Source organism: Pieris brassicae, chromosome 2 (genome assembly GCF_905147105.1).
Source record: "Pieris brassicae chromosome 2, ilPieBrab1.1, whole genome shotgun sequence".
Taxonomy (NCBI): Eukaryota; Metazoa; Arthropoda; class Insecta; order Lepidoptera; family Pieridae; genus Pieris; species Pieris brassicae.
In genome coordinates, this window is record NC_059666.1 from 4,559,217 (window position 1) to 4,574,527 (window position 15,311).

At 32.6% G+C, this 15,311-nt stretch overlaps 1 protein-coding gene across 1 annotated transcript; it reads left to right on the plus strand.

The window, feature by feature from the left end:
• Positions 1 to 1,223: 1,223 nt before the first annotated feature.
• LOC123720071 (zinc transporter ZIP13 homolog) lies at positions 1,224 to 14,355 on the plus strand. Its single transcript, XM_045676528.1, has 8 exons — positions 1,224 to 1,782; positions 6,269 to 6,382; positions 9,332 to 9,577; positions 9,939 to 10,084; positions 12,052 to 12,172; positions 13,243 to 13,328; positions 13,465 to 13,534; positions 13,710 to 14,355. The coding sequence occupies exons 1-8, from the start codon at positions 1,602 to 1,604 to the stop codon at positions 13,880 to 13,882; spliced, it is 1,137 nt and encodes a 378-aa protein (XP_045532484.1). The 5' UTR covers positions 1,224 to 1,601; the 3' UTR covers positions 13,883 to 14,355.
• Positions 14,356 to 15,311: the final 956 nt, after the last annotated feature.

A 15,311-nucleotide genomic window follows, 5' to 3' on the forward strand; every position in this document is an offset into this window, starting at 1 on the left:
CCACTACTTAGAGAACTTTTCAGCAGGCTAAAATATGATTTCTGACCGTTTCAGGAGAGGGGCAATCACATATTATAAAATTGTAATTTCCGTAATGTTACTCTAGTTTTCAGTCAGTTTCAGAACATGTGTAGTCGAGTGGTGCAGTTTTCAGGAGACCCGTTTTCAGGCCTAGTTATACCCCTTTGATGGAGGAATATTCTAGACCGAACTTTCTAGGTGTGGGATAAAGACGAAATGATACGAGAGAGAGAGAGAGGATCGGAACTTTCTCGAATCTAGACTGAGCACTCTAGAAGGCCGTACGACAAGGACGGAGCAACGTGCGAAAGAGACAAAGAGTACGGACGTTCTAGAATTGGGCAATCGCTACTCAATAGCTATCCCGCCTAGAGAGTTCTCGAATATTGTTTAGAATTATTCCCGGGGATATATAAGCGAGCCGAAACGCGACCAGTCAACTTTAGTTTTGAATGCGATACCAAGAAAGAAACACCGAAGCGATAAAGTACGAATAAAGTGAATACAAGTGATAAAGTACAGTGTGAAGTGTGCAAAAGTGAAGTAATAAGTGATTGTTTTTGTGTGTTATAAGTGCATCTCTGCAATTAATTTGTGCCCATAAATTCCTCATTGATTTTTCAAGAAATAAACCCTTGAATAAATTCACGGCATTTTCTATCCGATCCCCTAGCTCGTAACATTAATGTAATCAATTCTGTAATACAGTCGCCTGCTAAATCTTATACAAATATCAGCAGTAAAATATCAACACTCATACCAAATAAATTCTACAACAAAAGATGATTTATCAATGTTTACCCAAATAGGCTCAACTAACTTTTCAGATAAGTAATAAAGTTTAATAAGAATAGATTGGTAAATAAATAGCAAATATAAGTAGCCATCTTATGCTAACCATTTTCTTCAATTTTAACTATTTAGCTATAATAATCCTAGAAATTAGCGCAATCCATTATGAATAGAAATTCATTTTAAAGAAATGAAACATAACCATATTTAGAAAACTAAAACATACGCGTCGAGGTGTAAACCTCCTAGATATTTTAGGTTGGTTTCTTCATCTGTCTGTCATTTATTTCTATTGTACTTTGAACTGTAAATTTCAAAGTCATAATATATGACAGCGAGATATTAGACTTTGACTTTGATGTTTCTCAATTATTTCACTTTTGACATATTAAATACAAACAAGATTGGCTAGGTTTCTCAAACAATCGTATATCGTGCTGCGTGAAATCGCGTTCGGAGTTTGAGTCGTTCGACTTCGAGGTGTCTATACGTAATAGCTATAGAATTAAGTTCCCTTCCGATAAAATGGAATTAGGAATTATTGAACTTTGTTAAGAAATGCCTTAGTATTAATATTATCTTGTGCTTGGGATGTTATTGGAATTGGCAATCTGTGGACTGATAATTTGATAAGGTCGCGAACGATTTCAGTCTCAGTGAAGATTATTTCGTATCCGCGGCGCGGCATTATAATAAATAATGAAACGATAGAATATTTGTTGTCTTGTGATAAAACCTTTGTTTACTAAGGACCATTTTCCGCGGAAGTTTATTACTAATAAATAAGAATGGAAACCGGAGAAGCTGTAGTGGCGGGAATTTTTCCAGAATATTTCTATAGTTTTGTTGAAGAATTAGATGAACATCCATGGTTGTTCGCGGCTCTAGCTTCCGTATTGGTTGGACTCAGTGGAATTTTGCCACTACTGATCATCCCAATTAACGAAACAGCGTCGTTTAAAGATGGAGGTAGGTTTTATTTTAGTTCAAATCTATTTTTAATTTCCTTTTAACACAAGTCATTACATTTGACAGATTTTCATTATTATTAGCCGTGCACGTGCGACACTATAACAAAGAGTTTATTAATAACAAAAATTTGTTCATTGTTGATAATTGCTATTAATTACAAGCACCAAGAACCAAAATATACTTATATGTTACACTATAGCTGTAATTTTTTATGTATTAAATATAACTTGTGGGAAGGTAAAAATAGTCATTATCTACTTGCCCATAAATAATAAACAAAAACAAAGCACAAGCTGTAATGTGTTTAGCCCCTTTTGGAGTTTATGAGGTTTATCCACACCCTATTTACATGATCTTTTCAAAACTGCACAATGGACCATATCAATCATACATGCTTGACCAAATTACCTACATTCTGATAAAATATGAATTATTTACACAAACACAATAGGAACAGAGATAAGAAAGCTATTTACTAACAGTAACCAAACATTTTTATCTATTAAATATTGAAAAAAGTAAGAATTGATATTAGATATTATAAACAACATAGAGGTTGAAATTAATTTAAGAATTATAATTGTTATCATGGAGAGAAAATCTCTAATTATACATGTAATCTTATTTGTAAAAAAGTAAATGTTGATAACTTCATTATTTGTAAAAATATTAGTATTTGATGTTTTAATTGTCTTTGTAATTGGGAATTTAATCCTTTATTGAAAAAATACATTTATAATAATTATAAAGAGAAAAATCTTGATCTTATTCATCAACATGTATTAATCTGAATAAGTTCTTTTTGTATAAAAATTACTTCCATTTGCGACTTATACCAACTTTTAAGTTATTTACCATGATCATGACAATAATGGGAACTAATTCATGTTTATGAAATAATTTCCTTAATTACAGGAAGCAACATAAAGACCAATACAGTTTATCAAAAGGTTTATAGCTTGACCGATAACAGTTTTAATTGCTATTATCAGTTTTCCTCCACACTAGAAAGTTAATTGTACTGTATCTTTTAATAAATTATTATGACCGTACCATACATTTTCATTTGTATGACTTGGTGATGCTGATGTTGTATCTCTAATTAGAGATGCAAATATGGAAAATATCTTGTTCAAATATCATGAATATCCTGTTCTTCAGTATAATCGGCTTCTAAAGCTCACAAGTACATAATACTCTTTTCTTGTGGTGGTGTGTAGTGGCTGTAAATGTTAAAACAATGGTATTTGGAGTTATTATAAAGAAAATATATAATTCAGATGTTGTTTTTGGGGAATTATTAGGTTACTTAAAAAGTACAATGTCCAGCATCCATTTTAAACATATATGGTATGATATGAATATATCATATATAACCTAACTATATTATGTATATACTTATAAAAATATATTACATACATACTATAGTTAGGAAATTTTAGTATGACCTCTATCAGTTTGAAAGAAAATTAAGCAATGTTGAATGATTTCTCTCGAGATTGCCGATATCTATCTGACTGATAAATGCTTGCAACATTGTATTAGGCTATGACATAGCATATTTCAATTTATAATAAATGTACATAGTATATTAAGTATTATTGTTAAAATAGCCGCTTTAAAATATATTTATAATGACTAGCATGGAGAGAGCATTAATGTCTAGTCTACTAAAACATAATTCAAAGCAAAAATGAACTTTTCCTTTTAATAAAAATATATTATACTCAATAGAATTACTCAATTCCATAAAAACTGTGCTATGTACAATAACAACATTGAAATCTATTATGTGTGTTAAATTCTGTATGCTGTTTAAAGGTATGATCTCTGCCTAGTTTTTGTATATTTAACTGTTACGGTACATTATATTACAAGAATCCAATGACTATTAAAATCTCATTTAAAAGAAAAGTACAAGTTTCACCATTGATAGCAATATTAGAAAAAATTAAGGGATCAAAGAAGATAACTCCAAAATTGGCATGCCGAGATAACCACTACGTGATGTGAAACATTGAATAATTGTACAAACATGATTACTTGAAGAAAATAACTTGTAAGATATATATTACATTAACAGCTGTCGTGTAAAATTATTCACTAAAAAAAATATTTCATACAATAACATTTATATTTAAACTACGATTACCCTAGCAATAAGATTCGTTTACAGTCGATTTTCGAACTAAAATACGCGTTAATTATCATAAAGACGTGATATTTATTATCTATGACAGTATTTTTAGTACTATAATTCATAATTTAAGTTGGTGTATTGATTATGTGTATATTTAAACTTCAATAAACCAATTCTCAACATTTTTATCGGCTATTATTGCAGCCATAAGGTACATCCCCGTATTATTAAATGATATAACATCTATCTTTATAAATATCAATTCATTATGAACAAGGCTGGATCAATTCGAGTAATTTTTATAAATTCATACTTCGAAGTCTGAGCAAGGATTCAATGGAGACAATAATTTCGTCTTCGACTTTTATTCTGGAAAAGCGAACTCTATCGGGTAGGCTTAAGTAAAGAAATATATTAAGGCAAAACGAAATTCGCATAGCCAGCTAGTTTATAAATATAAAAATTATTATAATAACTTTAGAGTTGGACAGTGAGTGTAATGTCATAGGTATCTTAAGGATAACGCACTGACCCTCTGTAGTCTATCACGAGTGCCACAGATGCTAATCATCAAACCTGTTTCAGAAACTTTCGTCTTTTTTTAGATTCCTCTTATCGAATCTTAGGAATTAACATTATCTTTTTATGAGTATTCAATTCAGCGAAGCACGGTTGTTGCTTTTTAGTTTCTTGTGTTAAGGATTTGATTATAACTATCCCTATATCCCTTTCAGTTCTATAAAGATAAGCATCTTAGGCCTATGAAGGAAAATCCCCATAATAAATATTCTTGTATGTAGTTTAGTCGTACGGTTTGATTCTAAACCTGTTAATTTAACCTTCGTTAAAGTTATCTATAGTTATCTCTACGTGAGAGATAAGTGGTAATCATTCTCTTCAGTGGTAATATTGACGGTTGACCGACATTGCAACCTATTTTAAAATACTTCTTTGTTCTCGTATCTTTAAATGATCGCTGTTTTATATGTATTAAAGATGAATATATATCAATGACGCTACAACCTTTTACGTCTGGGACTCGTCTCAGCTTTCTATGTTTTATAAGCATATTTTTTTAAATATGTAAGTAGGTATATTCGTTTTGTTCCTGAACGTTTCCTAATGAGGTTCGAGCGAGTGTTTAATGTTACCTGTGCGACAATGGAAAGAATGTCCATTTGTGCAATGTCGCAGACCTGGCCAACACTGCATTAAATATGAATAAATGTCCGTAATTTCAGCTTCCTGGAACATAAATAACACGGATGAAAAGATACTCCAAAAAGCAAATGTCGTTTGATACAAAGATACATTACAGATATAAAATACTCAATCAACTATATTTATTTTTATGGTACAGCTCTGTATGTTTCAACGCCGTAATTTTTCACAATTGGTTTAAACTTTAAAATTAATCTAAATTAATGCAGGTGAAACTACAGCGCACAGCTGTTCTCAAATCTCAAATAGTGATAAAATTTTGTCATCAGTCACGTGCCTATTTGTACATAAATGTGAGGAAATTGGGGTCTGTCGTTTAAGAATATAATTATTAAAATTTCTTGCTAATAAAACTAAAGACCATATAAACCGTAGACTGCTTTTTACGGGTAGAAAATGGTAATCATGGTAACAAACTCGGTACGGTAGTATAAATAAAGCCAAGACGGTACTAGGACCAATTCGATATGCATTTTTAATCGCTATTTAATTATATATATGTAAATAAATACTAGTGCAATACGAGCAGTTTTGGTATCAGCGCGTGACTCTTATAGACTATTATATTATATCGACTATTATATAGTACCTATAGACAATACCTCTATGTGCGCCTTTAACATTCGTCCGAACGTTGAAGGAAATCATCGGATTTCCTTAAACCCAAATATCGAACACCTACTCGCCTATTACTTTGACAAATGATCATGAAACAGATATAGAAATCTGAGGCCCAGACCTAATACAGTTGTAGCGCCACTGATTTTTTATATTTTTTTATTGATAAATACTACGAAAGCAAACACGTATTACAAATCAAAACTTTTTAATCTTGCGATAAAACCAATAGATGCTATCAAATCACTTTACGTCCATAAATTGGTAATAATTCTTACGATGACACGGATGATAAAGGTAATCTTTTATATTTTCGATTACATAGTCATTAATTTAGATTATTATTATGAGTAGAAGTATAAATCGGTGATTTTAATTAGTAGTTTAGACAAACACAAGATATTTATACGCTAACCAACGTGAAGGTTTATGATGTTGTTTTCATTTGAAATTTCAGCATTAAAATCATGTCAACAATAATCAGAAAGTTTTTATACTTTCCAGCTGGTGCGGCGACGTTAAGGATCCTGTTAAGTTTCGCCGTGGGTGGTTTGCTAGGGGATGTCTTCCTCCACCTTTTACCAGAAGCATGGCAACATGACCTTAACAGTACCAAAGGTAAGTGATGATGTCAAAGGTGTGTGTTGGAAGCCTTTTAAATTAGTCTTGAGGCTTATAATTGTCGATTTATGGCGTCATGGTGTGATAAAAAGTATTATTATCACACATGAATCTCTTTTAAGAATATTTTTGATAAAAATGTATAACCTGTAGCGTAGTTGGTAGTTACGAACGACAAGTTACTTTGTGGAGATAAGAAAACTTTAACTTTGTCTGAAAATATTGAATGTCTTTATGTTCTTCATAGAAAGCTCTACTCGCTATTATTCTATTCTTATAAGTTGTAAATAGGGTCTAATATTGTTGAATAATCATCCTTCTACCGATAGAGAATCATTGTTATTGACGTAATATGTAAATATGCCCGCAAGTTCAATACATTTGAATCGAAACAATTCAATGCCACTGCTATGAATGCGCTGATACGGAAATCGCTGGAATTCCGGATTTTTTATACAGTAAATAGACCATTTAAACTAATCTATCATTACCACTTCATCTCCTTGTTAAGAACTACAAATCGGAGCTTAGATTTTGAAGAACTTTAGCAAATAAAACTTGTGTTTTATTATTATCTGTAGGTACTGAAGGTTTTAAGGTCAGTATGAAAATGATAAAACAACTTTAGTGCCTGCGCGAACTTATTTGCCGGAAACGATATTATTTGTTAATTTTCCTTAAATTTATATAAGCTTCAACTACGCCTAAAATAAATACAATAAAGCATGGATTAACATGATTTCGGAGGTAGGCAGCAGATGATATACTATCTACATGCGATAAATGGTTTAAGTATACAAATGTGGATGATAAGGTGTTTTTCTTATTGAATATTCATAGTTTTTGTTAGATTCATGAATATTATGTTAATATAATGCAGGTATTGACTTTTGGCACTTGACTGTAACATTTTTAAACCATTTTTCGTACTCGTTGATTTGATTACAAAATACTATACTATTCGCACGGCTAGATTTATGACATATGTTTTAGACATATATAGGGATTTTTATTGGTACTGGTTACATTTTTATAAATATTTAATAGCTTTTTCTTTAGATTTAATGTGAGATGCTAAAAGTATTGGAATTCAAAGTGTTCCAGTAGTTTTGGATCCTATTCAATGGAATACAAACTGTGAAACCTTTATAGCCTCGTCAGATCACTTCTTTACCAAAAGAATTACGTGAAGAAAGAAGAATTTACGTGAACTATAAAATAATTTTCGTAAGAAAAGCCAATATAAATTAAATTCTGTATAAATTATAGCAACGCGTTACTATTATGGTAGTGTTGTTCGTTGAAGTTTTGTGTTGCAAATTTATCAACCATTTAAACTCTATTACATACAGTCATTTGATTGAATGATTCATTGAGGTTTTGTGTTTCAAGTGCAATTAAAAGTAAATGTTAATATCGCTAGACAAATACGTCAACATTGAATAGGAATAACAATTTATCAATCTGTGGATATAGAGCAATTATATGTTTTCTGAAATTATGATAAATTTTTTATCACAAATAAAACCTGTCATTTTTTATGAGCACAGTTCGAAAATCAATAATTTCTATATTTTTTTTCATTCATTCTATACGTATTTGTAACGAAATTGTTCTCAATTTTTTCGTCTATTTTTGTCTGTCGGATTTCACCACCGACCAACTAACTTTGTCATTCAAACAATACATAATATTTTCAATAATGCAGGCTGATATAGAATATTATATAGATACCATAATAAAGAAAATCAAAGCGCATTTTAGTATATACTTTGTAATATATTTTTATCCTTTGCTTATCTTCAAGTTTATTGACACGTGGGTCGATGACCGAGCAAAACGCATTACTGCTCTGATCCATCTCCGTAAGGTGGTTTTATTATAAACTTATATATTTTTATTAACAATATACTACACTACATGGAAGGTAGTGAAACATCTTTGACCCACCATTAACTTAGCAACTATTCTCTTTAATCATAAAAACTACGATTGTAAATGATAACTAATTGCAAAATTTGGAAAATATTGCTCTTCGAATCTGTGAGTAAGAAAGATGGAAGGGAATGTTTGCATCTTCCACCCCATGTACCACGGTGAGTGCTCAGAGGCGTTGTTTGGATTAATGCCCGCAGTTGAGTTTCATCATCGGATCTCGAGGCAGAATACAAAATTTCAGCCGTATTATCGCGACGATTAACTAAGCGTTTTTTGAATCAGTTTTTGCCGCGCACTATCACTATGTAGGACTAATTCGACTTAGGGTCCTTCATGAAAAGAGTGTACCAATTCTTAAAAGTTCCGCGAGCCCCCTGGCATTGAGGGTGTTCATGGGCGGCGGTATCAATAAAGCATTGGTGAGCTCGATTACCCTCTGTTCTATGGAAAAAATGTCGCGAAATTTATTGCCAAAGTAAAGACAGATAAAATCAAGTCTTTGGTTTTGCAAATCATAAACAATGCAATCCGTTGTGTCAACTTTCAAAGATGCATTGTAATCTAATGCTCGCTGTATACCATTGTCTCCTCTTCGCTTTTATTGTTATTTGCTAAATAGATAAATATATAATGCGTATTAATATTAAGCCTTTATTGCTGAATCCCAGTATAATATATAAAAACATTTGGTTTAGTTACATAACCTAATTTAATCTAATACGTATATCACATAGACCTCTTCCAGCTGCTTCTATTAATTTGTAATGTTAGTAAAGTTAAAGTCAAAAATCATGTATTCATATAGGTAACACAATGAACGTCAAAAAAAGAAATATACATTAAATGCTTTTAATTTTACATTTCTCAAATCAAGGGCGTAGAACGGAAGAGAAGAACTGGCTATAAATGCAGTTAAATCCAGTAAAGTATTGTCTTTTTGACCGATTAAAAGAATATTTAGGAGGATAAGTGTTCTTTTTTGTTTATGTCAATTACCATACGTTTTAGATGGTGAACACGTATCAATGAAATGCGGTCTCTGGTGTCTGATGGGGATGCTTGTCTTCATAATTGTGGAAAAACTCTTCGCTGCTGGTGAAGAAGAAGAGGAAAAGAGCTCTGTACAACACATAGAGATAGAAGAGATAGAGAAGCTACTGCAAGCTGAGAGGAAACAAAAGGGTGCGGTCTGTGGTAATGGTGTAACAGCCAAACAGCTCTACGATACATGCATTTTTAATAATAATACTAAAGGTAAGTTTTTGTTTAATTCAGTAATAACAACTTCGTATATAAACTACATATTTGAAACTTTACTATTATATATAGAAGTTATGCTACGTTCAGCGTTGTTGGGCGTCTTAACTATTATTTTTTTGACCGAATCCTCGAAAGTCTATTTCGTTTTCAAGCATAGACAAACTGTGGGTATACTGTGTAAAACGAAACTAATTACCCTTGATGTAATCACCAAGAAAGAAACCAAGAAGAAAATCAAACACAGCCCCCTCCCCCAGCCCCCTATAGTGCTTACATAATACTTGAATGGTATCCTATATCAAGAACCAAACCAAACAGTACATGACATTCCATAATATATTTTTTATATCTTCAGGTGGTGGCTGCTGCAGTAGTGTTAACGGTAACAACGGTGTAGTGAAGTGTAAAGGGAGCAGATGGATGGGAAGGTGTTTGTTACGTGAGGCGAGGGAGAAAACACTACAGGCAACTACTACTAAGGAAAAGAGCGAGAAGAAAGATGTGAGGATTTTTACCTTGTATTTAAAATTTTATATTCTTAGGATAGTTACTGCGTGTTGTAACTACAGACGAAAGATGCACCCAAAAGTATGTAGTAGAACCCATAATAATCCTTTGATATTTATTCTCCTTCTCAAACCTTTGCTATTAAGAGTGCCTAAGGGAGCGTTCAAGTATTACGTAACGAATTTGGGGGGGAGGGGGTCCTCTTCTAAAACTTATGATGCAGGGTGGGGATTGAATTACGCGTTATTGTTAATATTATTTTGCAGTTTCCAGGACCTTACACCACACAATGGTAAGTTTTAGGTATAAGGTGACTACTGGGGGTGGTCACGAAACGTTGAACTATTGGATACAGAAAACGTTACGACACGTTTCATGGGGCCTCCCCCCATGAAAGAATCGCCAAGAATCTTCGAAAATTGCGTGACGTAATACTTGAACGGTCCCTAAGGACAGCAGCACTTAGCATCAGGTGATCCTCCTGCCCGAATGCACTGTCCTGTATAAAAATCGAGAATTTGTTACATTTTAGTTGCCTTGACCAATCAAGGTTGGCGAGTGACAATCGAGAGTTGGCACTTAAAATGTCGAATTTCGGCATGCGGTCAAAATAAATTTGTGAAAAACACTTTATGAACGGATTAAAGCTATGTATTATTATAAAAAAAACTTATAATTATTTACATAATTCCGTTCAAAAAGTGTTTTTCTTAATGTGTAAAAGCTATTTTAACAAAAGACTAATTATAATCGTACTAAAATAATAAAATAAAAACTTGAGAAGTGTCAAGGGACAACCGCATGGAACGAAGTTCCTTTTGATTATTTAGTGAAGGAATTGTAATAATTTAGTTTAATTAATTTTAATGCAATTAATAATATTTTTTTATTATTAATTGCACAAATAACCTCTATACACTCAACAAAAATAATCGTCGCAACACCACACTGTTCAATGGGAAATAAATAAAAATAACTGGCTTGCTTTCTAAGAGAGAGAGAGAAACACTATCATATCGCTACAGTAAAAAAAATATATGTTTATTATAGAATATAAGATACAGGTATCACTTTATTCCACGTCATGTGATGTCACGTCAATAACAAAGGAAATAATCATGGCGGAGTCTTGTCTTACATTGTTAATCAACACGCTGGCTTTCGGTCAGACAGATAGTTAAACGTTTTTGACGCTGCTTTATTTAAATCAAAATGCTAGCGACTTTTTTTGAATACCGACACTTATTTAACTGTCTAGAGATTCAGTTAACTCTCTGATTTAACTACTTTACTACGACATATACGCAATTAACAGTAACGTTAAACGAGTTTAGGCAGCAAAACAAAACAAACAATTTCAATCTTTATTTATTTATAGTTTACCACGTCATGCATAGTACTAATCTACGGTGTATGTTACAAACTGTTTTATCTAAAATGTTTGGTAATTTAGATAAACGTTGCAAATAAAATATACAAGATAAAATAAAATTACCAGCAAAACAGCGCTTTCTTTAAAATCGATCAGCTCACTGCCGAATATATCCAGCTCCAGAGATCTACTCATCCTCTTAATTCTCTAAAATCGCGAACAATTCGAAAGAAAAGTGTCTGAACGTAAATGTTGGTTTTTGCAGAAGGAATTAGGAAATTTTTAATACTCTTTAAAAAGTCAGACTAGAACCAATCGTGGCGTAATAAATTAATTTATATCTGTAAAAGAATTTCGTTTAATATTTATTTGTTTACAAAGAAACATTAATATTAAGAAAAACGCTTTTTGAACGGATTAAAGCTATGTATTATGATTAAAAACTTATTATTATTTACATAATTCTAAAAAAACTTTTCAGCGTGCGTGGTCACGGTGACTGAAGACAAAAGGTGTTAAATGTCAAAAGTATCACAGCTGCAGAGAAAGTTGTGTTATCTGTATTTAACATGAATATTATTTATTTCAGGTTGCGGGATACTTAAATTTAATGGCGAACTCTATAGACAACTTCACGCACGGTTTGGCTGTTGGCGGATCCTTCCTGGTGGGATTCAGAGTGGGATTACTCACCACGTTTGCTATACTTGGTGAGTGATACCGCTATTAACTAATTAGAATCTGTGGCATTAAAGACCGTCAATTAAACTTAAACCTATTTGTCAAACCATCTTTTTGGTATGAAGCTCTGACAGCGCTCATTACCATATTGTGACTTCAGATACGAATTTGAATATGGAACATATTGTGACTTCAGATACGAATTTGAATATGGAACATATTGTGACTTCAGATACTAATTTGAATATGGAACTTAAATTTTGACATTTATGTTTTGTTCAAATTTTCTAATAATAAACAATAATATGAATTGCGACTTTCACTTCGAAAAAAAAAAACAATAATGCTATAACCTTTTTAGGCCTCGGCCTCAAATTTCTGTGTCTGTATAATGATCATTTGTTAATCTAATAGACAAGTAGATGATCAGCCTTCTGTGCCTGACACACGCCGTCGACTTTTTAGGCCTAAGGCAAGCCGGTTTCCTGACGATGTTTTCCTTCACCGTTCGAGCTAATGTTAAATGCGCACATAGAAAAAAGTCCATTGGTCCAGCCGGGATCGAACCTACGACCTCAGGGATGAGTCGCACGCTGAAGCCACTAGGCCAACACTGCTCATTTATTTATAATATATTTAGATTTAAACTACTTGAATACTGTTTCATAATGCTCTTAAAGGGAAAAGCTTTAAGCTTTCTAGGAAGTCTTAAAACGTTTTAATGTATATTATTCATTTCTCGTACAATTTTTTAGTTATTTTATCTTTTAAAGAAAACACTTTTTAAACGGATTGAAGCTATGTCTTATTATTAAAAACTTATAATTATTTACATAATTTAATGACTCAATAAATAACACAACTTTCTCTACAGCTGTGATACTTTTGACATTCAACACCTTTTGTCTTCAGTCACCGTGACCACGCACGCTGTAAAGCACGCGAAACGTCGGATTTTTTTTTTATATAAAATAATTATAAGTTTATAATAATACATTACTTCAATCCGTTGAGAAAGTGTTTTCTTTAAATCTGTAAAAGTTATTTTAATAAAATACTTAGAGAATATTGTTTTATCTTTATTTAACAAATGTTTTAGTTCACGAAATACCTCATGAAGTGGGTGACTTCGCTATCCTTTTGAAGAGTGGATTCTCACGTTGGGAGGCGGCTAAAGCACAATTGGTGAGTTTAAAAAGATCTTTCGTGTTAAATATCCTTTTAATTTTAGATTACAATCTTATTAAGGAAATATGCTTTATGCTATGCTATGTATATATTATTATTAGTTTATTAAAAAGAAATACGAACTTATTACCAGGCCACGGCATCGGCTGGTCTGATCGGCGCCATGACGGCTGTCATCTTCAGTGGAGCCAGTAATGCTATAGGTATGATTTTTTTTACCAAATTCCAAATGCTACACTGTTTTAAAAGTCATTTTGAGGTCGTAGGTTCGAACCTATTGTAATCGACAGTCTGAATTTATCTCTATATGATCATAGGTTTTGCAGAGTAGCCCCGCTGAGAGACTATATATAATATAATAAAAATGTTTATTTCCAGAGGCCCGTACATCATGGATAACCCCCTTTACAGCAGGCGGGTTCCTTCACATTGCCCTCATCACCGTCTTACCCGACTTGCTAAGAGAGGAAGACCGGTGGGAATCCCTCAAACACCTGGCAGCGCTACTCGGTGGGATACTACTTATGGCCCTAATGACGCACTACTGCTAGACTACTTGATGGCAAGAATAAGTCGCGGGAATACTGAGAAAAATAATTTAAGAAAATGTGATAAAAATACGTTATTTTCTGGATCGATTAATCATTTTTTTAATACATACTTAGAAATAACGCGTGGTGGTTAACTTCAATTTAAAAAAAAAAGATAATTGTGTAAACGCGTTTAAATCAGGTATTTATCACGGCCACTAATTTGTAGTCATTCTGTTTTGATATTATTTCTGCACTTCAATTGTGTACCCACCACTTCAGTCATCCAAATAGTCCTAGTCTAAAATAAATGTACAAAAATTAAAAAAAAATATTTTTTGATACGTCCTCGAGGACATATAAGTATTATGGGAAAAATTTAGTTTAAGCTCGCGATGTCGGTAGCTCGAAAGAATTCTCAAAATTAAAAAAAAAACTGAAAAAACCCCATCAATTATTAGCCAAGTTCCCAGAAGTGTTAATCCAACGCAATAGAAGAATTACGTTTGGAAAATATATAAACAAAACAAGTAATATTATAATCAATTGAATTGAATACCTTAAAGACCAGTCTCACATGCAGTAGTATAAAGGGTGCGTATGCGCATAAATAGTGCTTCCCTATGCTAAATAATATATGAATTATGTAAAACATTAATAAACTAGTCATCCATATATTTTAACATCGAGATGCCGACAAAGTGATATAAATGAATGTATTTTTTTAAGCTCAAAGTGTGGCTAAAATCCATAGAGCAGCTTGTTCTAGCCTACAAAAAGCTTGATGCAAAATATTCGGGATTTATAATAGGTAAATAACCCTGTAATTGCAATGTTCTCTCTCTTTACTCTCTCACTCACTACGTACTATAATGTCTTTTTTTGCTCTATGGAAGTATGCCAGTAGTTATAAGTCGTCTAAATACTCCACTATATTAAAATGGAATATTTTAATCGATAGTTATAAAAGTTTTCGCTTTGTGTAAGGATGCAACGATATATCTTAATTGGGAGACTACACGTTAGATATGTTTCATGCATATTGGTGCCGTTCAAGTATTACGTAAGCACTGTAGGGGGGAGGGGGAGGGGGGGGATGGGGCGTTCTTTGATATCTTTATTTGGTGATTACGTCAACAGTAATTATTTACGGTTTTTGCACATGTCTCACTCATTGTCTATGCTTGAAAACGAAATGCATTAAGGATTCCTACGTACAATTAATACGTTTATGTACTATTATTTTTGAGAGCTTTGCTTACTTTTGCTGACAAGAGGGAGGGGGGGGGGGGGGTTTGTAATTGTAGTAAATTTGCTTACGTAATACTTGAACGGCCCCATTATGAAACTCCGAAGACTTGACATGACTCACTACGTTAAAATTCAATATGTTTTTGACGTACGGGAGTCACACTTAGCGCTGAGTGATGTTGTCCTAAGTCTTGACTCT